The sequence below is a fragment of the Gymnogyps californianus genome, chromosome 8, assembly GCF_018139145.2.
Source record: "Gymnogyps californianus isolate 813 chromosome 8, ASM1813914v2, whole genome shotgun sequence".
In the NCBI taxonomy this organism is placed as follows: Eukaryota; Metazoa; Chordata; class Aves; order Accipitriformes; family Cathartidae; genus Gymnogyps; species Gymnogyps californianus.
The window spans coordinates 25,693,955-25,718,444 of record NC_059478.1 but is presented as its reverse complement, the minus strand read 5'-3'; the positions used below and the strand labels follow the sequence as shown (position 1 = coordinate 25,718,444).

Here is a 24,490-nt window from a genome sequence, read left to right as displayed (position 1 = left end):
TTGTTTTTTGAGGGGTTAAGAGCCAGCCAAAGAACTGATGGATGTTTGAAAGGTGTAAGCACAGACCCTGAAGAGGGCCCCGTCTTCGCAGCAATACAGTTTGAAAGTGTCTATATTCTCCCTTCCTTGTCTAGAGTCCTTCCAGCACCACCCCTCCCATCGAGATCTGCTCTTCACGCTTGACGAAGCTGATGCGCCGTACCACTGATAAAAAGAGCGAATTCCTGAAGGCACTGAAAGATGATAGGAATGGGGAGATAACAGAGAACAGAGAATGTGACAAGCTGGATGATGTAAGATTGCTGTCCTTATTGTATACGTGATCATTATGCATTTAAGGAGGTGCGTACTGAAAAAAAACCACAGCAGTGTATGTAATTCAGGCTCTGGAGGAGGAAAGGAATGACTTCCATTGGTCTGGCACACATGCCAGCAGAAGTAGTGCACAGCACTGTGATGAAGGGAGATCTGTAACATGATGAAATGCAAATGGATAAGTAAAAAATGAGGTGGAAGGGAAGGTCACAGATGGTGAAGGTAATTAGATTTTTGCAAGGATTCTCTAAGGAATGGAACAATACCATATTTTAACATCTTAAGTTGCTTTCAAACTTCCTTGTCAAGCTACATCCACAGGAAAGTTGAATTCGGTGCTTGTGAAAGGTGCAGGATAGTGGCTCAAGCCTCAGAGGCTTGGACCAGACCTCTAAATGCATAAGTCTGTGGCTTAATATGTGTGTAAAGGCCGTCCTTAGGAGTGTTTCATTCTCATAGTTTTCTTACTCTCACTCTGAAGCCACTGATGATGGCTTTGTAATGCCATCCTTTGACACAAAGTGTCAAGCACTTACTCCCTTGACACAGAAGTGCCGTCCACCGAATGTCGTTCGTGTTGTGTTGTCTTGTCACAGCCAGGTAGAAGTTGCTTTCAACCATTATCAGTCCAGACTGTAAAAAACACTGACTCAAGGTGAAAGGCTTTACTTCCAGAAGCAGAAGCTTGAACTTGGAACTGTGCTATTGGCACAGTCTGGGCAAGCACACTTTGATGCTTTTATTTTTCTTTAGATGGAGAGCAACAGCACACCAGAACCAAAGGAAAACTGGGAAGAGAACTGCCATCAGAATGGCCTTTCTCTCCCTTTGCCGGAGGAGGGGGAAAACCTCTCTCATTCATTGGAAGCAGAACACAGGTGAGTAAATGGCAAAACAAGGTGTCTGCAGTGAAGGACTCCACAAGTCCTTGGACTGTGTGAGGGGAAGGAAACTATTTCAAAGACAGCTCTCTGGGAAGCAGCCGTAGCTTTGTGTGTACTGAGCTGGAGGTGTGTGGGCTTCATGACTAGTGCTGGACTGGGTGGAGTCTTATTGAAAATAAGACACTGATGACAGCTGAGCCAAGACTTTGCCAAGGTCTATAATTAAATTCCTGCACTTCTCTAGTGCCACATCCCTGTGTGTTAATGCTGCCTAAATGTTTACCTGCCCACACCAGGAGTGAGCACAAACCTAGCGTGATTCTGGTTAATTTACGAGCAGGTGTCCTAAATGGAATGTTCTGAAGACTGAAGATACACCCTCACATGCACGCGCCACTTTCTGTCTGCACTTAAAATACTCCTGTGCTGCTTTAAATGCTGTAAAAGTGGGGGGAGAGTTAGGAAAATATTTACCTAGTATCTCAGCTTGTATCTCGCTTCAGTGAGTAAGCAGTGTGTGAGCATCTGGTGTAAGCAGATAGTAAGTTATAGGAGAATCCTGAGCTGCGATACTGGTTTGGTTGCGTCATGTCCTCCTCCAGCGTCCTTGGGTAGAATTTCAAATCTCTGCCTTGCTTTCCTTCTGCCAGACTAGTTATTTACCCATTGTACAGGACTGCTGCTGATTAATATTTGTAAAAGACATTGAGTATGAAAAACGTTGGGTAAACACGAAGGATTGTTGAAGTGGTCTCTAATATAGAAGATTCCCTGGTGAATTGCGAGTGATTTAATACAAAACCTTGTGCTTCATGGACAAAGTGTTCTCTCCTTGGCCATTGTTCCCTTGCTTTAATTCCCATGCCCCTTTTATTTTCTCCACAAATCAGGTTATTGAAAGAAATGGGATGGCAGGAATATCCTGAAAATGAAGAGAACTACCTTCCCCTCACGGAGGATGAGCTCAAAGAGTTCCAAATTAAATCAGAGCAGGTATGTTTGCAGCTCTTGCCACTTGTGACTGCTCTTCTCCCTCTCCCTTCCCATGCACAAGTCTTCTGTGGTGTAATTCTTAAGGATATTCGAGAAGACAAAGAACTGAAGTGAGAATGTAGTGCCATTGATGACTGCATTATCCGTGCAGAGCATGTGTGTACAGTTAAATATATAATTGGTGTCCACAGATGGTTAGTGACAGTTACTCTCCGCACTTTTGCTTGTTTCAAAACTTGCTTTCATTCCTACAGCGAAGAAGAAACGGATTTGGGAAGAATGGATTTCTTCAGGGCCGCGGCTCCAGCCTGTTGTTCCACTGGAGAAGCACTTTTAAGACAAAGATTGAGGACTCAGACACAGAAACTAGTAGCAGCGAAACGTCAGATGACGATGCCTGAAAGCGGGCACAAGAAAATTAAAATAAATAAAACCAACCCAATAAACTCAGTTCATAGTTCAACATGTGTTTGGGGTTGTATAAAACTAAACAGAGTTTATTCTGTCTCCAGTCTGTTCAGTTTTTTCTTTTGTTGTTGATACTTCATGCACAAGGGAAATAATTGTATCCCAAAGAAGAGAGAAATTGGCTTCTTTAGCTTTTTCTTTTGGTTTTGCCCTAATGCTTAATAGAAGTTTGTGCAGCTAGCAAATTTTGACAAAAATCCCTTGTGGGGCAGTGCACAAGTTCAGTCTTGTAAGCAGGATACAAGTGGCTGACTGATCTTTGCAACAACAAGCTTCTAACAGTGCCGCCTGCATTACATAATGTCGTGCGGTAACAGTGTGCTAAAACAATCATTGTCAATGACAAAATGGCTATTGAAGTTCTAATTATGTTAAATTAATGCTAATAACATGAATTTTTTATTTTATTTTATTTTTTTTTGGCGGCTCGGGGAGCTTCATCACTTAACCAGGCGTTTGTGGTTTTCTTTTTTTGGGTACAGCTGTAAAATATTTGGATATAGGAATTGTTTGTGTTCTTCTTCTTGCAGCCTTGATATTCAGGGTGGATTGTAAAATATAAATTTTTTGTGAGATTTCAAAGATTAAGATTATTTTGATAACATTATTTACAGATTTAAAAAAGTGACTATCACATTGAGTCTGTATGAGGGGGAAAAACTACTGCATCAAAAATAACTAACTTGGAATAAATATTTTGCATCAGTTTGCCAATTCTAATTGTCTTTCTTATGTAAGAAAAGTTTTCCTCTAAAGGGACCTGCAACTTTGGGGGTTTAATAGCACTGGGGATAAATAGTTTCTTCTCCCGCTGTATTTTTCCACTTGGCAAACATTGCTGTAGCGCTCAGACTGCAGGAGCTAAACTCTTCCTTTAAGAAGGGAGAGGGAGAACAATGGCGAGATGATAGCCCATGTTTGGTTGGTTTTGGTTTTGTTTTTTTTTTTAAAGAAATGAAAGAAAATAATTCAAATTATCTTCCACTAAAGCAGTTTGCTTTTTTTTTTCTGCTTCATACAAAATCGTGAAGCTCGACTGGTCGGTGTCACTTGTTCCTAGTGCAATGCTGCTGTTTATGTTCACAACGTGGCAAGGGAATGTCTGAATCCAAAGCTGTTTTCATTGAAATCTTTTTTAAAAATTCATGAAAACATTTCTATTAGATTAAAAAGGATTTTACAAACAACTCGGTTGTGGCCTAAGCTATTTCAGTGTCTGTTTTAAGTTCAGCTTGTACACAAACGTTTTGGATTGGAAGGTATCCGCATGGTTGTGCACTGTTTGCAGGTGGGTTGGATGGAATTGCACATCAGGTACGAAATCCTGGTCTCGCTGACCGGGGGGGATTTCAGCCGAGGTCTTGCTTGGGTTTTTTTAATCCACTCCTGACCAGGCAAAGCAGACAGATGTGTAATAAAATTTTACCATGAATCTTTGCATCTGGACTCAAGGGAAGACTCTCGGCGACACCGGGTGTAACTGCTCCTTATGCCTTTAGTTCCCACTGGCACTGGGACGCTGGCACTGCAGTTAACCCCCTGGGTAAGAGGAGGGGTAAGGGCTGTTTCTTCATCGCTGCCATCTGGAAGCCGGGCTCCAGTCACTGGGTCAACCTGGGAATGCTCGGGGAAGTGCTTGGGCTTCTGTAAGGCATTTCACAGATCATCTAGTTCCATTTGAAGGTCCTGCCACTTTGGTCCGCTTTTGTCTGGAAAAGTTTATCCATTTTTTAAAAATTTAACTTCCTACATCTGTTTAAGTGAAAAATTATGCAAAGGTATTTGCATTGTTGTCAAGAAATGGGGTAAGTTTAAAAAAGTCCTTCAGGTCAAATCCATGCTGGTAGCCACCTGTAATGGGCAAACTCGCTTGCTGAACAATTCCTGTCTGGAGTAAGGAACTTGCCTGATGGGGGGACAGCAAAGCACGACGTGTGTGGGCCGAGAGCTCGCTGTGTTTCATGGCGAACTCTTCCTTCAACTTCTGTGCCCCAGCCCTCCCGTGGGATGTGCGTGGTTTAAACATCGATGAAACTTTTAAGGCGTTACAGACTGCCTCTGGAGAACACCTAACTGAGCGAATCCCCATAAATCCAACGGCAGCTTTTTCCTGAGCCAGTCACTGGTTATCTGGGGCTGGTGGCACTACCGGCGAAGCAGGAGGGTGACCTACAGCACCCTGAGAAGAGCCTGTGGATGTTTAGCAAGCAGAGACGGGGGCAAGGATCGAAGGAGGGGAGCTTATTCTGGGAACAAGGGTAGCGCCCTGGACGCATATGGCAATGAAAAGGGGGCAGGGGGTAGAAGGAGCTGTTTCACCTCAGTGCCGAGGTTGCTCATGAGCTTAAAGACTGCGGTGCGCAGTTGTGAGCTGCTGCAAGGAGGAAAAGGGGCACCTCCAGGGCCGGGCAGCGAGTGCTTTGTAACCACGAAAGGGGGAGCGCTGCGGGGGACGGGGCAGCCTCTTGCTGCGCATCGCTGCTGGCGGGGCCTCCCCCATCTTGTTTTCTGTGGATTGCTCAGGTGGCCAAGTGACATTTTTTTCCCCCCTTTCCAGTGCCCGTGGTAAGCAGTGGGAATCGCTGGGATCAGGGGTGCGGCCGCCCTCCCCGCCCGGCCGCCCGCCCTCGCCCGTCCCAGCGTAGCAACGGTGGCTGCAAACACCACAGCCACCACCGCCACCGCCGAGCAGGTCTGTATGTGGGTCCCAGCCCGCCCCGGGGGTGCCATCCCCGGCAGAAGGACCCCTCTCTCCTGGCAGGGTGGCACCCCCAGGTGACCCCCAGCCCACTCTGCTTTTTCCAGGGTGCCCCATGCTGGGCACGAGGGGCTTTATCTGCCCCCGCTGCCGCATGGCTTTCAGCTCCCAGCCGCTGCTGCGGGCGCACGAGGAGAAGCTGTGCTTCGGGACCCCGGGGGCCGGCAGCTCCTGCCTCACTGGGGGGACCCACCGCCTGTGGAGGGGACCCCGGGCATGGCGGGGAGGCCGCAGGACACCTCGGTAGTATGGAGCCGGGTCTGGCGCAGGGCGTGCAGGGATGGGGCCGTCAGCGGGGATGGGGATAGGGATGGGTGCTGGGCTGGGACATGCCACGGGTGAGGAAATGGGGCATCACAGCCACCGCAGCTGGATCCGGCCCAGCCTGAACCATGGGGACCCGCCGTCCTCCCCGCTGCACGGCATGGGCAGCCCTCAATGCTCATTTTGCCAAAGCTGGCAAAGTTTATATTATTAAGCATTTTTTCACCCTTTCCTTCCCGTTTGCTTCTGCGAGGTCGGGGTGCCCCAGCATGGGGACCGCGCTGAGCCACGCCGTCTCCTCCTGCTTCCTGGGCTCCTGCCGGCCGTGCGGGGACAGCGGGGGCTGGGGCGAGCGCGGGGGGCTCCCCTGGGGGATGTGCTCACCCCCCATGAGAGGGCCCTGCTCCGCATGGCTGACCCCACTTCCAGGAGGCTGACGGCAGAGGTACGGTGAACCCCACACCCCCGGGGTGGGCACTGGCTCCCTACGCCCCAAGCCCCGTGGCTCGTGGGGTCGAGCCCCTCCTGTTGCAACCCTCTGTGCAGCAGAGAGAGCCCAGCCAGCGGCCGGCCCCACCACAGGGGCACGAGCAGCGGCCACGGGAGCTGCTGGAGGCCCACGAGCGCCACATGGCCGAAATCCAGGCCAGAACCCAGCAGCTGGAGCAGCAGAGAGAGAGTAGGTGCTGGCATGGGTTTTGGGGTGATGGGGAGGCACCTGTGGGATGCAATAACCCCCAGGGAGCGGGGCTGTGGGGGCTGTGCTGAGCCCTCATAGCCCCTCACCATCCTGCAGGGCTGTGCCAGCGGCTGGCAGCGCTGGGGACCCGGGCGGCTGCAACCCCCCACCCTGAGCAGGAGGAACGGGACCTGAGCCAGGTCCCGGGGGTGCTGCGAGATCACATCGGACAGCTGTCGCATGGAGAGTGAGCCCCGGCTGGGGGGGACAGGGCTCTGCACCCCTCCAGGGCAGTGCCCAGGGAGTGGGGTGCTCTCGATCAAGGTGCCCTCAGCCCCTCACACCTGCCCGCCCCCCCCCATTCGCCTGTTTCCTTCCCAGCACTGCCCTCCGCCTCGACACGCTCCTGCCAGCTGCTGGGCCGCTTGCCGCCGAGGCCAGGTGAGGGTCGGTGGGCAATGGCGGAGCCGAGCTGAGCGTCCGGCCGAGCCCCAGCAATGGCTGACGCTGGGCCTGCGGCAGGGCACTGCGACTGTCCTACCTGCGCGCCGGAGGGCACGACCCGGCCATCCTGGCCCAGCTCCTCCACCTCCAGGTGGAGGCCACGGCGCTGGAGAAAGGAACCATGGGGCTGCGTGGGGGCAGGAGGATGGGTAAGCCCCAACCCCAGCCCTGGGCTCATCCCTCAGCAGGGACCCTGGCTACACAGCCAGCAATTGAGGCAGCCCCGGCTGTGCCAGCAGAGCCCCCCAGCAAGGGTGCACGGGGCCTGGACGCAGCGCTGCTGGCCGTGGAGCTGGAGAACCAGCGGCTGGAAGATGATCTCTTGGCGCTGAAGGTCAGGAGGCAGAGGAGAGCCAATGCTGGTAGGTGACAGATCCCAGGGAATGGGGCAGCCCCCCACCTGCACCCCACAGCCCCCGGTTGCCTCCGGGGTTGCAGCTGTCGGAGCCCCTGGGCTGCCAAAGGCTCATGCAAATATGAGCGGGGGGGGGGAGCTGCAACTGTACAGCCCGGAGGTGGGCCTTGCATAGTGACAGCACTGAGGGGGGGACAACGTTCCTTTAGACATTGGGGAGAAATGGGGAGGGGAGAGTTACTGCAGCACCAAGAATGGGACCCCCAGTGACCCTGCACACCAGCGTGGTGGGATGCCAGGGGAAAGGGCTGCTGGGGGGGGGAGTGTAAAGCCCGTGGTGATGAATTCCCATCCCCCAGGCTCACAGGCGGCCCAACAGTACGCGGAGGAGCTGGCCCAGCTCCAGGCAGAGGTGGGGATGCTGCGATGCCACACAGAGCAGACAGGGCCACGGCTGCCCGCTGCCATCCTCCCGCCCCCCGTGGCCCCCCCGCTCCCGCCAGCCCTGGCCGCACCAGAGCTTTTCACAGTAAGAACCTTGTCCCAGGGCTACTTCCAGGTCTCCAGGGGTGAGGGGAGGTGGGGTCGGGCTGCTGACCTGGACAGGATGATGAGTGTGGAGGAACAGGCTTGGGGAGATGATTCAGGAACCGCTCCCTTGGCCACAGCTGGGGACATGGGTGCCCCACAGAGCCAGGGCCACCAGGGCAGGAGGTGCCCCCCCCGGGTGCTGAACCACAGGCGTGATTTGCTCTGTACGCCCAAGGCCGTGCGTGGCATGGGGTGGCTGGGCAGCTCCTGCCGGTGCCTGTCACAGAACGGGGCTGGGACCCCTCTGCTGTTAACGCCACTTTTCTCCTTTCCCAGGAGTCGCCCGGGCCAGCGCTGGGGACAGGCAGCCCCGCAGCCCCCGGCCGCCCCCATGTTCCCCCCAGCCTCTCCCTTGCCCCCTTCTCGGCCCTGGAGGACCCCCCTCCCGCTCAGGAGCCCCCGGCACAGCACAAACCTCGCCGAAGGTGAGCCGGGAGTGGGCCGTGTCCCCTGTGCCCCGGCATCCCCCAGCATCCCCTCACCAAGCTGGAGCGGGAAATCGGGGCTTTATTAACTACGTGTGGTGAAGGGATGGCAAAATGTATGTGTTATAGCTGCAGGTATGGGGGCTTGGGATCAGCTGTATAATTATCACTGGGGCCCCCACAGTGCTGGAGCAGGGTGGAAGCATATAGGGTCCCTCCTGGGACCAGAAGGGCTCTGGGCATTTTGGCAGCAGCAAGAGCAGGCAGGGAGGGGATGGGCAGCGCCAGGCAGAGCCCAAAGCCAGTAGCCACTGAGCCCCACAGCTCAGCCTCCACTTCAAGCTGCTCCTCGCCCCAGGACCGTGCCCACACACAGAGTTGTTTCATCCCATTCCCTGGGGCCGTTTGGGGACCGGGGGGGGGCACAGAGAGGCACAATCACTTTTTTTTCCCCCCTTTCCCTACATCTCTCTCCATGGGGCACATCCCCGCTGCAAGCCCTTTCTAGGGGAAGCCTGACAAGAGGCATTCAGAGCTCAGCCCTGGGAACCAGCAAAACCCATGGCAAGATTTCCTCCCCCAGGCTGGAAGCCATGCTGGGTGTTTATAATAAATGTTTCAACCTGTTACTCTTCACTTCTTGGTGTTCTGTTTATATATATATATACACACACACACATTTGCCCCAGCCTGCTTACCTGTGGGCAGTGCTGGCTGCACACCCTTTCCCTGAGGGAGATTTCAGGGCAGAGGAAGCACCAAGAGGCACTCAGAGATCCTCCCCTTCTTTTGAACCAAGGGGGGAGCGATAAGAGGACTGAGAAGGGGATCCCACAGGGGCCTGCACATCACAAGTGGTTGCAGGGCCCTGTTCCCTCTTGTGCCTCCATCCCCACCCCCTTACGGGGATCCCTTTGCTGCCAGGGGATGCAGGGCCTCCCCAGGCACACGCAGGGACTCGGGCTGCATCACTCGGCATCAGTGCAAGGAGCCATCACCCCCTGCCTCTCCACAAGCTCCTCATGCACAAACCCAGGGATATAAAGGGGTGGAGGCTGAGCAGAGCCAGTGCTGCACCCCAGCATCCTGGCTGTTACAAGGGGTGCAGGGGCCAGACAAGCTCTTATCAGCCTTCCCCAGGGTGCTTCGGCTGCTGCAGGCTAAGGGAGGTGCCACAGGCCTGGAAAGAACCAAACACAGCCACAAGCACCAGCCTTGAGCTCTATCCCCTGCCCCCAGCAGAAGCCTAAAGGCCTTCTCACAGGTCTTCTGAAGGCTTCCCCTAGGCAAGACTGCAGCGAACTCCATTCTAACTGACTTTGGACTCCTCTTCAGTCAGCAGCCAAGCCCTGCTTTCCCCAGCACACCCCCTCCTCCTGCCGCCTTAGGCAGATCTGGACGGAAAGGCTGAGACCAAAGGGACAGCGAGGCCAGCAGCAAGCCAGGGCCGAGACCTGCACCCCAGGGGCAGCACGGAGCAAAGGCTGGAGCTTGTTAACAGGAGGAGGGTCAAGACAAGGAACATTTGCTTACAATCTTTATTGAAGTCATACAAAAGTTGCCAAAAAGTGAAAAAATACACTATATACAAAACCATTTTCCTTGTAAGGAGAGGAGTGTCCAAGGTTAAAGAATTATCATACTGTGCTTTCAACTGCAGCCCCTGATTCTGCTTGTGGCCTTTTCTCTGTCTAAAAGAAAAGAAAAGGTTTTGTTTTTAAAAAACAAAGACACTGCCTTACAGCACCAATTCATGCAGCAGTTCAAGGTTTCTGTCATTTGAACAGTTAACTGATTACTCGTGCTTTGCTGGTCTTCAGAGCCCAACGCTATTCTAAAATATTGATGTTAACAACTGTAGCCCAGGCGGTAAGTATTAAAAAACACTTTGGGGAAAGGCCCTGTGCTGTAGTTCAGCCCGACTCAAACACCCAGAACGTGTTTCCGTCCCACCCCGCAGGCTGCAAGTCTCCCCAGCCCACGTAGCGTCAGACACCACGGTACCACGTGCATCCTGCCAGCTGGGGAATATTCCCCATCTCATCTGGGAAGCCTTGTGAAGACCAGCAGGCAATAAAACCAGTACACCTACAAGGCACAAAACCATGCCTGAACAGAGAGGGGGGGGACCAAAGCAAGCACAGCACGGACTCCTGACTCAGCTGCCCACCTCCTCTTCCATTTTTTCTGCAACCTCATTTCCACTGGGGGCAGGATCACCACCACCACCATTGACAGCCGGTTCTGGTTTAGATTTCTTAGCTTCATTGTCTCCCTGTTGAGTCTCCTCCTCTGGTTTCCTCTGAAGACAAAATTGTTTATAGTCTTCACTATGTACAAATTAAAGTTTAAAGTTTTTTTTTTTAGAAAGTTAGCATCTAGATGCCATTGCACATCATCTATTCAACCTCTACTTGCCAGGTTCAAGACAGATAGTTAAGTGTTATGATTTAACCAAAGCTCTGAAGCTTTGGTACAGAGGTCTCAGCCGCAAAGGATTTTCAGTAAGACGTTACTTCAGTGCTAGTATCTACAGTGCTGAATTATCCTTAGTTACAGTTTGGCAAGGAAACGCGCAACTGCTGAGGCAGGTAGCAGTTAAGGGGGTAGATTCAGGACATCTATGACACTACAATCACCTCTGTAAAGCAGATCCAAGCTGCCCCAGGCAAACCCGAACTGAAAGGGGCTAACAGAACACAGGGCAGGCTGTGCCACAGCAGCACACAAAATAAAAACTAAGATCCTATAGGGGATAATTTTAGTTATATTAGCAAACAGTTCTAGGAAAAACATATACCTTTGAAGGAACCTAGTGCTCAATACATTATCTCTTAAAGAGGCAGTTTATCATTACTACCATTAGACTGGCTTTGCTATTTATTAAGTCCAATTCTCCATTTCCACTTGGAAAGAAGGGAACCCAACTCAGCCTGGTCGCTTGCCCTTTTCTTAAGATCCTTAAGGCCACCCTGCTCTTCTTGCAGGTCCTCAGCAGAGGAGGGCACTTGTTCAGAGAACGCCTGCACAAGCCACACAACTCAGCTCTGAAGTTAAACCAGTGTGGGTCAGGCGGGGTGCTGAACCATCAAGAATAGTCTCCTGGAGGCTGGATGGTTCCCAGACTGATTGGCTCCCAGTGGAAAGGAGTTCCATGCACTATTTCTGGTTTTACTTTTAGAGTGTTTTTTCCGTTATAGAACTAAGTTAAGAAAAAAAGCTTCCAGCCAAGAAATCCAATTATACAGAGCAAGCCAGTGGTACTTTTAACAAACTGTTTGTTCAACTAGTCATTTCTGGACTCACCTTTTTCCTGACTAGGTGAGAGATGTCTGTAACACACTGAGATGCACCATCAGCTGCTTTTCTTACTGGAATCTATTACAATACGGACATTGACACATGAGTAACAGCAAGCAGTAATCCTTAGAGCAGACAGGAATTATCAACATCCATCTTAAGTTAACTTACTGTGGAAACAGAACCACTGTCTTCACTTTGTGCAAAGCCAGATGTAGTTCCAACCTTAAGGAAAGCAGAAGAAACAGTGAACAAGTTCTGGCAAGGCCTTATATGCTAGTTTAGAAAGGGACAGAAAACCCAAATCCTTCATGACTCAACACTGCATTCTGCACTGATACACAGGACAGAGCAGTCCATTATCACATTTGGCTGACCTATCATTTCCAGCCCTGACACATTAAATTGCTATAGAAACCTACCAAATTCCAGTTTAGTTTGGAACAATTCATGTCAGTGTATTTACTAAATACCCTCTCTTTATATGTCAGCTGCCTCAGTTTCCGTCTTGCAATCACAGCCCATAACATTTGTGAACAACCACCAGCCCCCAATCTGTACGGTCAAGTCTGAGCTCCTGCCATTACTGGCTTTCTTCCAGTGAAACTGGAAGTATGTTTGGTTAAAAGGAAACCACAGGATGCACTAACCAGAGTTGCTTTCAGTGCCAGCTCAGCTACTCTTGCACTCTTTTGAGACTCCTTTGAATCTTCTATCTTTTCTTTAATTTCAGGAAGCAGTCCCTTCAGTTCTTCAATCTCCTTCTCGTCTTCAGGGGACCCACTTTCTGCCTTCTTTATTCGCTCAGTAAGCATTGCTAGGATGAAACAGCCATCATGGCAAAAAACCTCAAGACAAAGTAGCTGTCCAGTTATCAATATCCAGAGGCAAGTATCTGCTAACACACGGTTTCAACACCTCTGGTATCAGTATAGCCCGTTACCACTTTCAGACCAGCAAACATTCGCACAGCAAGGTAATAAGCACACCTAACTACTTTTCTGGCAGTTAAACCAAGTCTGTTTTCTCATACTCGCTAGGCAGTTTTAGAAGTCCACTTACCCATTCTCTTGTCAATGACTTCTACGGATTTACCAAACTGCAAAACCGCCTCATCGAACTGGCTGTTGTAGTGGTACGCCAGCGCCAGCTGGTAGTGACTCTCAGCTAGCAGGCGGTCGTGAGCCTCCAGGTACTTCTGCTGCAGGGCCAGGCAGGCCTGAAACTCTTCTATAGCCTGCGTGTAGTTTTCTATAGGAGAAAGCCGTAAGGTCTTTACAAACCACACTCATTTATCCAAACAAGCAAGATCTAAACCCTTCTTCAGTTACTCTGTATTTTATCACACTTTATATAGTCTGAAAACAGAACCACCATTGAATACAGCAGTTGAGTTCAGTGACAGGCTGCTTTCAGATTATCAAGTGACAACACCGCCTCCCCCATCAAAGATTGTTTAGAGTCCAGTTCCTCCAGGTCTCTCAAGAGTGCTTTGTCTATTTACAGCAGAGTAAACTAAGCAGCCGAGTCAAAACCAGGCACACAAATCCTGCTATTTTACCTGCTACCATGAATTCAATGTAACTGGTCACAACCACAACTTGAATCTAGAGCTAAAGGACAGTCCCCTGCTACCTTCCAGTCAAGCTCTCCATTGAATGTATTCTAGTGACATAAAACACAACCCTCATTTTGTAGCCCTGGTCCAGAAACCTGTCAGATTATTTCCAATGCTTGCCATAGAGAAAGATTACACTCTACTTGGATTTAACAAGATTAAAACATGTTTTTAAATGAAAGGCAGATAAGACACATTAGAAGGCACGAACCTGGGGCTTGCTTCCCACTCCTTTTTTCTGCTGCATAACACAGAGTCTTTCCTGACCATACCCTAGGATTTTGGAAAGTCTAAGAGAGTCAACCATTTTTCGTTTGCAGTCTTTATGTTCTGGAAGTGGCATGGTACTGACACCTATTGAGCTCAGTGACTCGCTACTTCAATAAGGAAAGTCTCGCCCAAGTTTCCAAAGCTAACCAAACCTTGCCTATAGAACAGAACACAAGGCTGGTTTTGATCTGGTAACACATACTTCTTCCTCAAAGTTTTCTTCCACTGTTCTGGAAAAGCATGGACTATCCTGTTCAAGGCACCAACTTGTTCATCCATTGATTCCAAAGCTTCTCACATGGCTGCACTATCATAATTAGACAAAGTCTATTTTGTTTTCATCTCAACAGCCTTAATTCACCTCCACTTATTTTAAAGTATGAAATAAAGAGTGACAGAAAGTGGAACTGAACATTTTGTACATGAGAATTAATACTACTTACCAGATTCAATGCTAACTTCTCCTAGCTTTAGATGAGCTTGAGCTGCATGGAGCTGAGCTTCTTTTGTTTCTTGTCTAAATCAAGAAAAAAGTAGTTTTCAAATCCTGATCAAAATACGCCACATTCACTAATTGCTTATGCCACCCCCCATTTTACAGTGAGTTTCTCTAGCACATATCCAAATTAGGGCTTAAGTCTTTACCTCTTGTAGATGACTTTTGCTAACTCCAGCATGTCCCAGGCTAGCTCAAGATTTCCAATTTCATCCTCCTCACTTTCCTGTAAAGACTAGAAATGCATTAAAGATTAAGTGACTTGGTTACATATCACATGAAACACAAAGTTTCTAAGCAGTGTTGTCAAGGAATAAATTTCTTGAAGAGGTAAACAGTTTACCACTAGAAGGAAAAAAAAAAGAACATGCAGAAGAGGTTATTGCATCAACTGAGACTTTGCCTGCAGTGAAGATATTTTAAGTGGAACATAAGCTTACATTGTTAGTTGATATGGCCTTAATTTTTTTCCAGAAATATCAGGGCACCAAGCACCCAGGGCACCAATATTATCCCAAGAATAAGATTTTGTTTAAGGTGCTATTTAGATGAACCAAAAGCTAAATAAGGGAGTTAATGTTCCACTTTTTTTTTAATGAGCTTTTGAACTTTGTCAGAATAGTCTGAGGAAGAGACAGATATTCTATTCAAGACAGTTGTCTAGCATGCTTAGCACCACACTGTAATAGGCTTCAGATTTTTCCAGGTGTTTTGACTGCTACATCAACATAACACCTCAGATTTAAGCAGCACTACACTTCCCACCAAATTCCCATCCTAATCATGGCTTACTGGACTGGGTGCATTCAACATGCATAGTGAGAGAACAACGGAACAAGAAGAGAATAAACTGTTCCAAGTACTAAACTTTAGTGACAAGCTAAAGCAACTCTCCCTGCCTACCTCTGCATTTACCAAGCTGCATTACTCATCAGTAGACTGCAAGCATTTGTTTCAACGTAGCCAAACAAGCCCAAGGCTACAGACAGAGCTGAGCAAGATCCTACAATGCGGACTACGCGTAACGCTGCCCCTTCCTTAGGCAATATTGGTTTTCAAAAGTCATTTCCTACATAGGACTAAATGAAATACAAGTGAGCTTTTATAAAGACATTAACATGACATTTAGACAAATACTGCACTCCTCCACGAGCACCGACATCAGAGCTCAGCAATCTCACCTTGTCTTCCACTGTCAATTCATTCTCCTTATCATCTTCAGCTTTATCATTTTCTTTATCTTCCTCTTCAGATTCTTCTGTTTCTACAAGGAAAAGAGATGAATGAGAACACTTGTTGTTACTACGCTTGCTTCACATGGAGTCAGGCAGAATATATTATATCCAGCCCTTATCTTTCCAGTAACAGGTTAGATGCGTGATGCAAGAAGAGCACAGACACATTAAATTCTCATCATCGGCAGCCATCTTGCTGAAAGTGTTAGGCACTGTAGACTAAAGTAGTTCCAGGCTAACTTAGTCCTTGTTTTAAGTTTAACTTCACACTATCTAGAACAGAAACTTACACAGAATTCAGTTCTCACAAATGCATTGTGAACTGCCACTGAAGCCACGGGATCCTGAGCAGCCCTGGAGGTACTGGTCAGTTGCTGGACTTCATGCTACAGATAACAAGCGTTTTCAACAAGATAGCTGCCAAGCTGTGTACAGTTAAGACTGTTTCTGAATTCCCATTCCTCATGTCAGACATTTAAGTGGCAATGTTGTTAATGAACCTGCTATTGTGTAGCACTGATTTGACTTCTGATACTGTGTAGGAGCATTGCATGATCTATTCTACCAGTAGAAAACATTTTGGGAAAATGTGCAGTGAAGGAGTATGGCTAATAACTTGAGAGCATTGGTTGACTTGCACGCTAAAGTCACACACTTAATTCCTGTATCATGATCACTGACTAATTCCAGAATAACGGGAGCTTGATGGAGTGGAGACTACAGAACCCGCGAGCTCGTTAGTCTAACTCCCAAAAAGCGCACACCTACCACTGAGAGGGCCAAACCTGCAAGTATGAGGACAGCTCAATCCAAGGTAAAACAGAAGAGATGTTAGGACGTTAAGTTTTAAGTAGCAGAAGGAGTCTGGAATGGCACAGCACCAGACCAGGATGTTCAAGAGTGTCCTCACACTAACAGAGTTGGGGAACAAAAAGCAGCAGTATGCGTACGTAAGCAGCCTTTCACAGGATGACGAGTGCCTAACTACTCTTAGTTCATGTTCAGTCATACTCTGTCCAGACAGACACCTTGTTAGGCAGCTGCTCCACCACCGAGTGTTCAGTGTGCTCAGCAGTACAAATCCTTTCAGTGTCCAGAACTACTTAGTCTGCATGTTTGCCACTCCTAAAATAAGGCTCTTCCTGTGAAGCTGAGTTACTGACAAGCAAAGTTTCAATTATCAGCTCATCAATTAGCTTGTGCAATAGAAAGCATTGGCCTACTAAGACCATGCAAGTAATACTTCAGCAAAGTGTACACATTTTACTAGGTTACTTTAACATAATCCTGAGAACAGCTATAATGAAGCAGGGAAGCAGAATGGCAGAAAAAGCTAGATAACTGGAAGACTGTACTAGACAGTAGCAATAAGCCTTCAGGTTCCAGGGCAAATTAAGTTTAGATTTGCCAACCAAATTCTCACTTGTAATGACCACCAGCAAGACTCAAATGGAGAGTTCCTTCCCCCCACCAAAAGCAAATTTACTATTTTGTTATGTATTCAGCTGTTCTTATTTTTCTGCTCCACTGTTTTAAAATAAAAACACGGTTATAACCAGAGGCAACTTGTGCTTCAAGTTATTTGAAGGTTAGTGCAATAAACCCAGACGCATGCAAGTGAACATCCATTCAGTATTCTCCACCAGCCTAGCCATTACTTACACATTTCACAGGGCTGTAAGTTTGCTTTCAAGTAAGATTTGCTTTGCAGTTAGTTAAGCGTTAGTCTAGAGAAACTGAGACTATTCACTATTCCTTGAAACTTTACTTGGATGTAAAATCCTTCAAGAGCCCCTTTACTGTGCCTTTTCCTTATTCTAAGGCAAACAGAAAATTCTGAATGGAACACTTTTTACCCATTGTTAGCCAAATCCATCAAGTCATCCACCCACAAGTACTTTTCTCCTCTCACTGTTACCTTCTCCCTCTTCCATCAGGCCATCTTTCTTTTCCTCTTTCTCTACCTTAGCAGCTACTTCAGCCTTTTCTTCCATGTCATTAGATGGTTCTTTGCCCTCTGTGGGCACAGGTTCCTTTGAGGACTCTGTCTCTTTAGATTCATCTGGTTTCTCCTCTGTAGCTGTCTCTACTGGTTCTTGTTTCTCCTCCGCCGCCTTCTCTTCAGCTGCCTCTACTTCCCCTTCTGTAGCTTCCTTCTGCTCCACAGTGACTGCTGCCTGCAGTTCTGCTGTCACTTGTGCTACTGCCTTCTCTTCCACCGCTGCCTCTGCCTGCCCTTCTACAGCCTCTCCCTGCTCCACAGCTGGCTCTTGTTCTGTTGCTTCTGCTGTTTGCTCTCCCGCCTCTCCCTTCTCTTCCACAGCCATTTCTCCAGCTTCAGCCTCTTCCGCAGCTGCCTTTGTCTCCTTGTCCGACACTTCTGTCGTTCTCTCCTTCTCCTCAGTTGCCTCTGCTACCTTGTCTTCAGGCACCATCTTCTGCTCTTTTTCCACTACCTTCTCTTCCACAGCTGCCTCCTCTTTCGTACCCTCCTTTTCCACAGCTACTTGCTGCTTCTGCTCTTCTGAAGTTACTTCTTCTTCCACAGAAGCCTCCGTCTTCTCTTCAGCCTCTTCAAGCTTTACATCCTTGTCAGCAATTGCTTCTTCTGTTGGTTTTTCTTCTGTGATCTCTTTCATTTCAACATCCTCCTCTTTGATTTCCTTCTCAGATAGTACTGGAGACTCTTCTGCAGACTTTTTGGCCTCTTCTTTTTCCCCCATGGCGTTATATACCTGTTCTCTCAACTCCTCCCTTGCTTCTTCTACATGATTGAGGAAGCATAAACATTTCTTCGAGTTTAGTGATAAAGACATTAATGGGCACTGACAATACCACCCTCAGACCCTCCAGTGTGTTGGTTTGTCATCAAGTTAGATGACATTCCTAAAAGCTCCATTTTCAAAGTACAAGGAATTGGGATACAACCAACATAGTAACTTGAACTAGGCAAATCCCTTCCCCTTCCCCAGACTGCATTATTGCAAGCGGCCGCTCAAGCAGTGTGCAGTTTTGCGCGCTAGCGTTTTTAGTCACAGCTAAGCAAGAGGTGCCAGTGTTTTAATAGTCTGGATTGACAGGAATTCCTGTATTATCTCCAGCTGCAGGTAGTATAAAATAGTTACTGTTCTTGGACTTTTTACAGAGATACTCTGACCTGTCCTACGACACACACTGTACTGCTACAAGGTTACAAAGCAGTTCAAGTTGACTGTGAAGCTTAAGAAAGCAAGTTTGAATGCAGTGTTTCAGGACACAGACACCTGGTGACCCTTTACACATGCTTTCAGTGACCAGTTCCTTGCAGAAGTTTTAGAGGTTTTGTTCAATCTTTAAGCAAGATTAGAAGAACAAAAAAAGTCCATTCAGGCTGCTAAGAGTTTCAACAGAATGATTCAGGCTACCTAAGATACCAATGGACTGAACTTGGATCGTTTAGACACAAAAACGCAGCTTGGTGCCTCCACAACATGGCAAACAGCTTTACATACCATCAACAGTTGGTAACGCAGAATCATCTTCAGCTTTCTCTCCTTCCTCTTCAACCTGCACCCCTTCTAAGGCATTTCCCAGCACACCATTTTCCATTCTAAAGGGAACAATAGTTTGTTATCTCTTCGCTCTTGTAATAACACCATTTTAACTGCACAAGCTGCAATGCCATGGCCCATCCCACCCGGTGCAACCCTGTGTATATGAAGTTCCCGTGTAACCCTGTCTAGACGAGGGGGAAATCCTGTTACACCAGGCAGACTCTTAATCAAATGAGAAACTGTTAGCATACCTTGCCAACTCCAGGAGAGATTTTCCATAGTAAAAAAAAGCTTCTGCACACTCATCCGCTGTCTCACCATACTTTTTACCCCTACAAAAGTAATGAACAATTATTTGCCTGTGCCTACGTTAGATTTTGATACGTGAACTTGGAAGCTAAAAATTCCTGGTCAGGAAGAATCAGCTTCTTAGCTCACCTCCCATTGTTTCAAACAAATAATGAATGCTCCTCTCACTTAGCTAGACATGGCTCTCAAACATCCAGCAAAGCAAATTAATCTAAAACCCAAAGAGGTATCACCCTCAGAGACTGATCAAGACTAGTAAACAAGTTACTAGCAAGTAACACTATCCCATTATTTTCATATTAACGGACATCAGAACCATACACTGCAAAATAAAATAGCAAATCCCTTTTCCTCCTTAAGGAACTGCACTAGCAATTGCTATCACAAAAGCTGGCTAAATTGCACACCAGTATTGTCCAACGCTTGAGTTCATTTAAATAGTCTGTCCTCTCCTCGGTTGTATTATAACTACAGCAGCATACGTAAGGTAAAAATCTCAATCTTTCTTGTATAAGCCACATCAGTATAGTCAAGCTGAAAACCAAGCCCTACAAAAATACGCAAGACATTCTACTACTCACAGTAAGCTTGCAGCTTCCTGGAATGCATTAACAGCAGCCGGAATATTTCCCATTACCAAGTGTTTCTGTCCTAAACCCAACAGTTTCTTTGATTCTCCATCCACATCCATACTGGAGAGGGGAGGGAAAAAAAAAACACAACAACAAATCAAATACAAGATTCTGTTAGTTTCCATAGTAATTTCATATCCAGCTTTCAAAACCTAGTCAGCTTTATATAAGAGTGAGTTGCATACATTACACTGGTTGGAACTACCAGGGTAGGGAGAGGTCATTTGGTTTTGTTTGTTTAAATCTGGACCAACTTTTAGTTCTGATGACTGAGGGCAGACAGGCTAATTTTAACCAACCACTGCAAGAAGCAGGTATCAGAATCTGATACGACAAAGGATGCGAAAGAATATACTTTAACAGTTGCACACCAATACAACACTGAGTACCGTACAGTGTTTCCTCAGACTCCAATGCTAGCTAAGCCAAGAAAAAGAAGAATAAATCCAAGTTATGACTTCTCATAGCACAGCACAATGCATTTGAGAAGAATGATAGATGCAAGTCTTAGTTTCAATTCAGTGCATCTCACACAGCTCCATTTCCAGAAGGTCCATCACAGTCCAGTACCTTGGACTGGGACAAGAGGAGCTGCCCACAGAGGAGTACTACTACATGCTAGTCACATACTTGTACCTCCCCAACGCCTCCCCAGCACTAACTCACAGATCAAGAACTTCCTAAACAGCCGATATTTGTGTATTTATTAGTCCTTGAAAGAGTTTTGTTGCACTAGATTTGTGCAGATTACTGGTGAGCACAAGTTTTCAGCATCTACAGCATCCGCATCTGTTAAACTTCAAGCCTAACAACCAGTTTGAAGGGTGACCTTTTTGTTTCACTCAATAACCCCTGGATTTCATGTTCTTTAGTAACTGACAACTCCGACTCCCATCTCACCTGTCTGTCTTGTCTGTGGATGTGGAAGGCGCTGCCAATTCCTCTTCCATCCTGCAAACAAAATATAGTATAAGTGTTTATAACAGGCCACCCATTTCGTGACAGGAATCGAGGTCTTGGAGGTGTGAAACCAGAGCCAGGAGCGGTGCTTGCTTTCAGGTGTTTGGCCATCTAGAGCGAGTTCACACGCTAGCTTTCTTCTGGAGAAAGCTATTAGTTTCAGTTTTGTTTATTGTTTGAATGAAAGACTGTTAGGAAAGCAGATGCTTTCACTTTCAAGTTATATCGGACTAAGCCTAGCCAACAGGTCTGCTGTCTAAAAACCAGGACCACCCACCCCTGCGAGCTTGCAGCCACTGACCCACAAGCACCCTGTAGCTCAGCGCTATCCCCACGCAAACTTGCAGCACGGAACAAACCGCAAAGCACAAAACCGGGTGTTTTGCACCGCGTTTCCAGTCAGAAAACCGGGGGTGTGCCCAAGGCGCCCGTCCGCGCAGCTCGGGGAGCCTGGGGGCTCGCCACGGCCACCCGCCGGGCAGCCTCTCCTCGGCCGCGCTCCGGGGCAGCCGCCGCACAGCCCCCGGCCGCCAGCTGACAGCCGCCGCCGCCCTCCGCGGCCGGCAGAGGGAGGCCGGGGGCGGCGTTGCGGAGCTCCCCGGGCGGAACAAAGGCCGGGCGAGGCGGGCAGCGGCCCCAGCCCCCCCGCCCCTCACAGACAATGGGCGCCTTTCCCGCCTTCCCCCCAGCCCCGCCCCCCGCCATTGGCGCCAAACCCCGACGGCGGCTCCTCACGGGCTGACGGCCCGGCGTCACGTGACGCCGCAGGACCACCCACCCACCCCCACCCCCCGCCGCTCCCCCTCCCCCAACCCGCCCCACGGGCAGGTCCCGCGGCGTCGGCTGCCCCCAACAAAGATGGCAGCAGCCGCGCAGGGGTCACGTGGTGGCTCCGCGCGAGCCGAGCGGGCCCAGCTGGCGCTGGAGGAGCGGGGCGGCACGTACCACCGCCGGTGGGGGGGGTAACGGGGGGAGGGGGGAAAGGGGGGGCAGGCGCGCGAGCCCGACCAGCACCCCCAGCCCTCCCCCCCAAAGGAAATCCTGCCCGCCGCCCCCTATCCCCCTCCCCCCCCCGGTCACCCCACGGCGCGAAAGCGCCCCCCTCTACCCTGCTGCCCCCCCTCCCCTCCCCGACACGCACACACCGTGACCGGGGCCAGCCCGCGCGGCCCTACCTAGTCGGGGAGGCCGGCGCGGGCTCAACACAGGGGGGAGCGGCGACGGCCGAAGATTGCATGGAAGCTGCTGGAGACAGGGGCGGCGGCGGCAGAGTGCAGACCCCTACCCCTCCGGCTGCCTATATACCCCCGAGGACACGCCCCGGCCCGCCTCGCGGCGCGCGCACGCCGCGGGGGTACTACCGCTCCCGGCAGGCCGCGCGCCCGCCCTCCGCGGGACACTCAGGGTGCCGCCGCGCGGGGCTTGCCGGGTAGTGTAGTCCCGGGAGGGTGAGGCCGCCGCGGGGCCGCGCGGCCCGCCGGGAAGTGTAGTGCTGGGTGAGGCGGGGCGGGGGCGCGCGGGGAGCGCAGGGAAACGGAGTTCCGCTGGGAGGCCGCTGCCGCGGGGCATGCTGGGAAGCGTAGTCCGCGCCGCGGGGCCGCTACGCGCCGGCTCCCCGCCGAGCCCGCCCCGACCCCGCCGTGCCCGCGGCCCCCGGCCCGCCCCCGCCGCGGCTCCAAACGCCAGCTGGGCGGGCCCCGGGGCGGTGGGAGGGCCGCGGCCTCGCTGCCCGCCTCCCGCCCCGGGGGAAGGTGGACGTGTCGTGGGGGTAGGCGCCGCGGGGAGGCTGGGAGCCGCCCGGGCTTGCCGGTAGGCACGGGGAGAAGGGCCTGCCCCGAAGGCGGGGGAATCCCCCGCGGGCCAGGTTTGCGCCTCGGCGTAGGTCTCAGAGCGCAAAAGGGCGAGCCAGGCCCTCGCTCCCGGGTCACGGACCCCGGCTCTCCTCCGGCCCGGCGCTGCCTTCGCAGGCAGGGCCCCTCCCCAGCAGCGCTCGGCGGGCGGGCAGAGCCTGGGTCTGACCCAGAGCGGAGGGCAGGCGTTCGTTGACGCGGCGCACATGCAGCTGTACCACCAGCCCTACCACCAGCCCATTCTTTGAAGAGCTCGTACGTCCCTGCCTTACGTTTGGGGAGGCACTAGCACCCTTACCCTGGCACAATCTCGCCACATTCAACCTCAGCCTGCTCCAAGGCGAGCAGTCAGTTGGCTCCGGCTCAGCTCAGGCAGATGCTTTGCTTGTCCCACAGCACGCGTAGCCTGCCAGACAAGGCAGACATGGCTGCTGCAGCTGTGACAGCAGAGACCTCCAGAAAACTTGCACAGCAGCAGCAGCAAAGCCATTGGCGGAGACCTGGACGCTCGTTTCCCCCTGTGATTTCAAGATAAAAGTTTGCCAGCTTCAACTGCGCTATGTTACTCCACGCAGTAACAGAGCTGGGTATTGTGGGTTTCATAGAGATACAGAATGAATCTGCTTTTCTTGGGAATTCTCTCTGCCCACTTACTTACTCTTGATTTGAGAAGTAACTAGAGAAAGTTAATTGGGGCCCTGACATGAGAGGGGGAAAAAAGTCTCGAAGTCATACACCGAGTACAGTATTTATTTAAGACATGCAAACACGCAAGTGGAACTACATGCAACAAAAGCCACTTGTCTTGGCAGGATGACTGCTGTTAACATTCTACATAGCGCCTTCAAAGTAAAATTGCTTCCCTACTGATTTGCAGTAAGAACCGTATTCAAAGTCACCCGTGTTTGATTAGAATAATAAAAAACCAACAGGGATTTCGTTTCCCTTAGAAGAAAACGTCCAGTCTAGTAAAGAATCCTAACTGAGCTGTAATGGCTTTCTCCACTGAGGTAAATTCAGCAGGAATTAGGAAACACTTTACTGAGGAACAGAAGTTCTTTAAATTTCACATAAGGATTACAAAAAGTGATAAACAGGTTTGTTCCAGTTCAGCTGCACGCTGTGAGGCCCAGGGCAGGAAATACTTGAGGAGGCATTACGCTTGAAATGAATATATAGTTTTACTATAGGCCTACTGTAAACGAGGTTATCAAAACTAAAAGAATCTAATTCTTTCATTTTTGCACTATTTGAATACAGAGGATTATTCTTCTAATTCTATGTTTGTTACTGCTCTGTGAAAAAATATAAAATAAGTGTTCTTTATTTCACTTAGAGTCAGTTAAGCTTTCTTTATCCAGCAGCAAACAAGGAGTCGTGCCTATGACTGTCTCTGAACGGCATCAACAGATCTGAAAGAGTTCCTTTGTTTTAAACCCTAGATGCCTTTAGAAACTCTGCCTTGCTACCCTGTTGCACCAAGGCAAATGAGCATTAATCCCATTTTACAGGTAGAGAAAACCAAAATAAAGCGTTAACATTGCTAAGGCCACAGAAGGTATCGCCATCAGGGCACTGGCAGGTACTAACCTCATGCCCTTTGTACTCAGATGGCTAGACAATTCATTAAGAGACTGAAACAAAATAAAACCGTTGTTAGAGCTAGGGTTCCAGTCCTGCTCAACAGTGTATCAGCACTCAGTAAATTAGTCCCTGCCAGGGAGTAACACAGAGACATGGCAAGTGGGAAAGCAGAGGCACAGGAAAGGCAAATGACTTGCCCAGTGTTACCAGCAGGTCAGCGGCAGAACGGGAGACAGGACCAGCTCTCCCAAGCATCAACACAGGCAGCAGTCAAAAATGCGACATTAAATGGAAGGCGCCCTCGGACAGGTCTGTGCTCTTACTGTATAGTCAGGAACTAATTGTGTGACCTTCCAGAACTCAAACTGGACATCTTTGGTAAAGAGACACTGGGCAACTTTATGGGAAAAGCAGGATGTTTTTCTAGAAGGCTTGCTAAAAGTTCTTGAGGCTTTTGTGAAAGGACA

General features: G+C 49.5%; 2 protein-coding genes across 2 annotated transcripts in view; one reads left to right on the top strand and one right to left on the bottom strand.

Annotated features, from left to right (window-relative positions):
* Positions 1-3,374, top strand: part of GPBP1L1 (GC-rich promoter binding protein 1 like 1) — a 34,717-nt gene extending 31,343 nt beyond the window's left edge. The window contains exons 9-12 of the mRNA XM_050900830.1: positions 135-293; positions 1,069-1,193; positions 2,090-2,192; positions 2,447-3,374. Of these exons, the coding sequence (XP_050756787.1) occupies positions 135-293; positions 1,069-1,193; positions 2,090-2,192; positions 2,447-2,593 (534 nt within the window). The 3' untranslated portion in view covers positions 2,594-3,374. The remainder of the gene's footprint in view (positions 1-134; positions 294-1,068; positions 1,194-2,089; positions 2,193-2,446) is intronic.
* Positions 3,375-9,760: 6,386 nt separating this feature from the next.
* The window catches only part of LOC127018804 (aldo-keto reductase family 1 member A1), a 36,970-nt gene continuing 22,240 nt past the window's right edge, over positions 9,761-24,490 (bottom strand). The window contains exons 10-23 of the mRNA XM_050900503.1: positions 20,530-20,580; positions 19,579-19,689; positions 18,940-19,020; positions 18,647-18,744; positions 17,074-17,919; positions 15,102-15,184; positions 14,070-14,155; positions 13,868-13,941; positions 12,599-12,787; positions 12,187-12,353; positions 11,708-11,761; positions 11,543-11,614; positions 10,407-10,538; positions 9,761-9,927 (exon numbers count right to left, since the gene is read on the bottom strand). Of these exons, the coding sequence (XP_050756460.1) occupies positions 9,874-9,927; positions 10,407-10,538; positions 11,543-11,614; positions 11,708-11,761; positions 12,187-12,353; positions 12,599-12,787; positions 13,868-13,941; positions 14,070-14,155; positions 15,102-15,184; positions 17,074-17,919; positions 18,647-18,744; positions 18,940-19,020; positions 19,579-19,689; positions 20,530-20,580 (2,098 nt within the window). The 3' untranslated portion in view covers positions 9,761-9,873. The remainder of the gene's footprint in view (positions 9,928-10,406; positions 10,539-11,542; positions 11,615-11,707; positions 11,762-12,186; positions 12,354-12,598; positions 12,788-13,867; positions 13,942-14,069; positions 14,156-15,101; positions 15,185-17,073; positions 17,920-18,646; positions 18,745-18,939; positions 19,021-19,578; positions 19,690-20,529; positions 20,581-24,490) is intronic.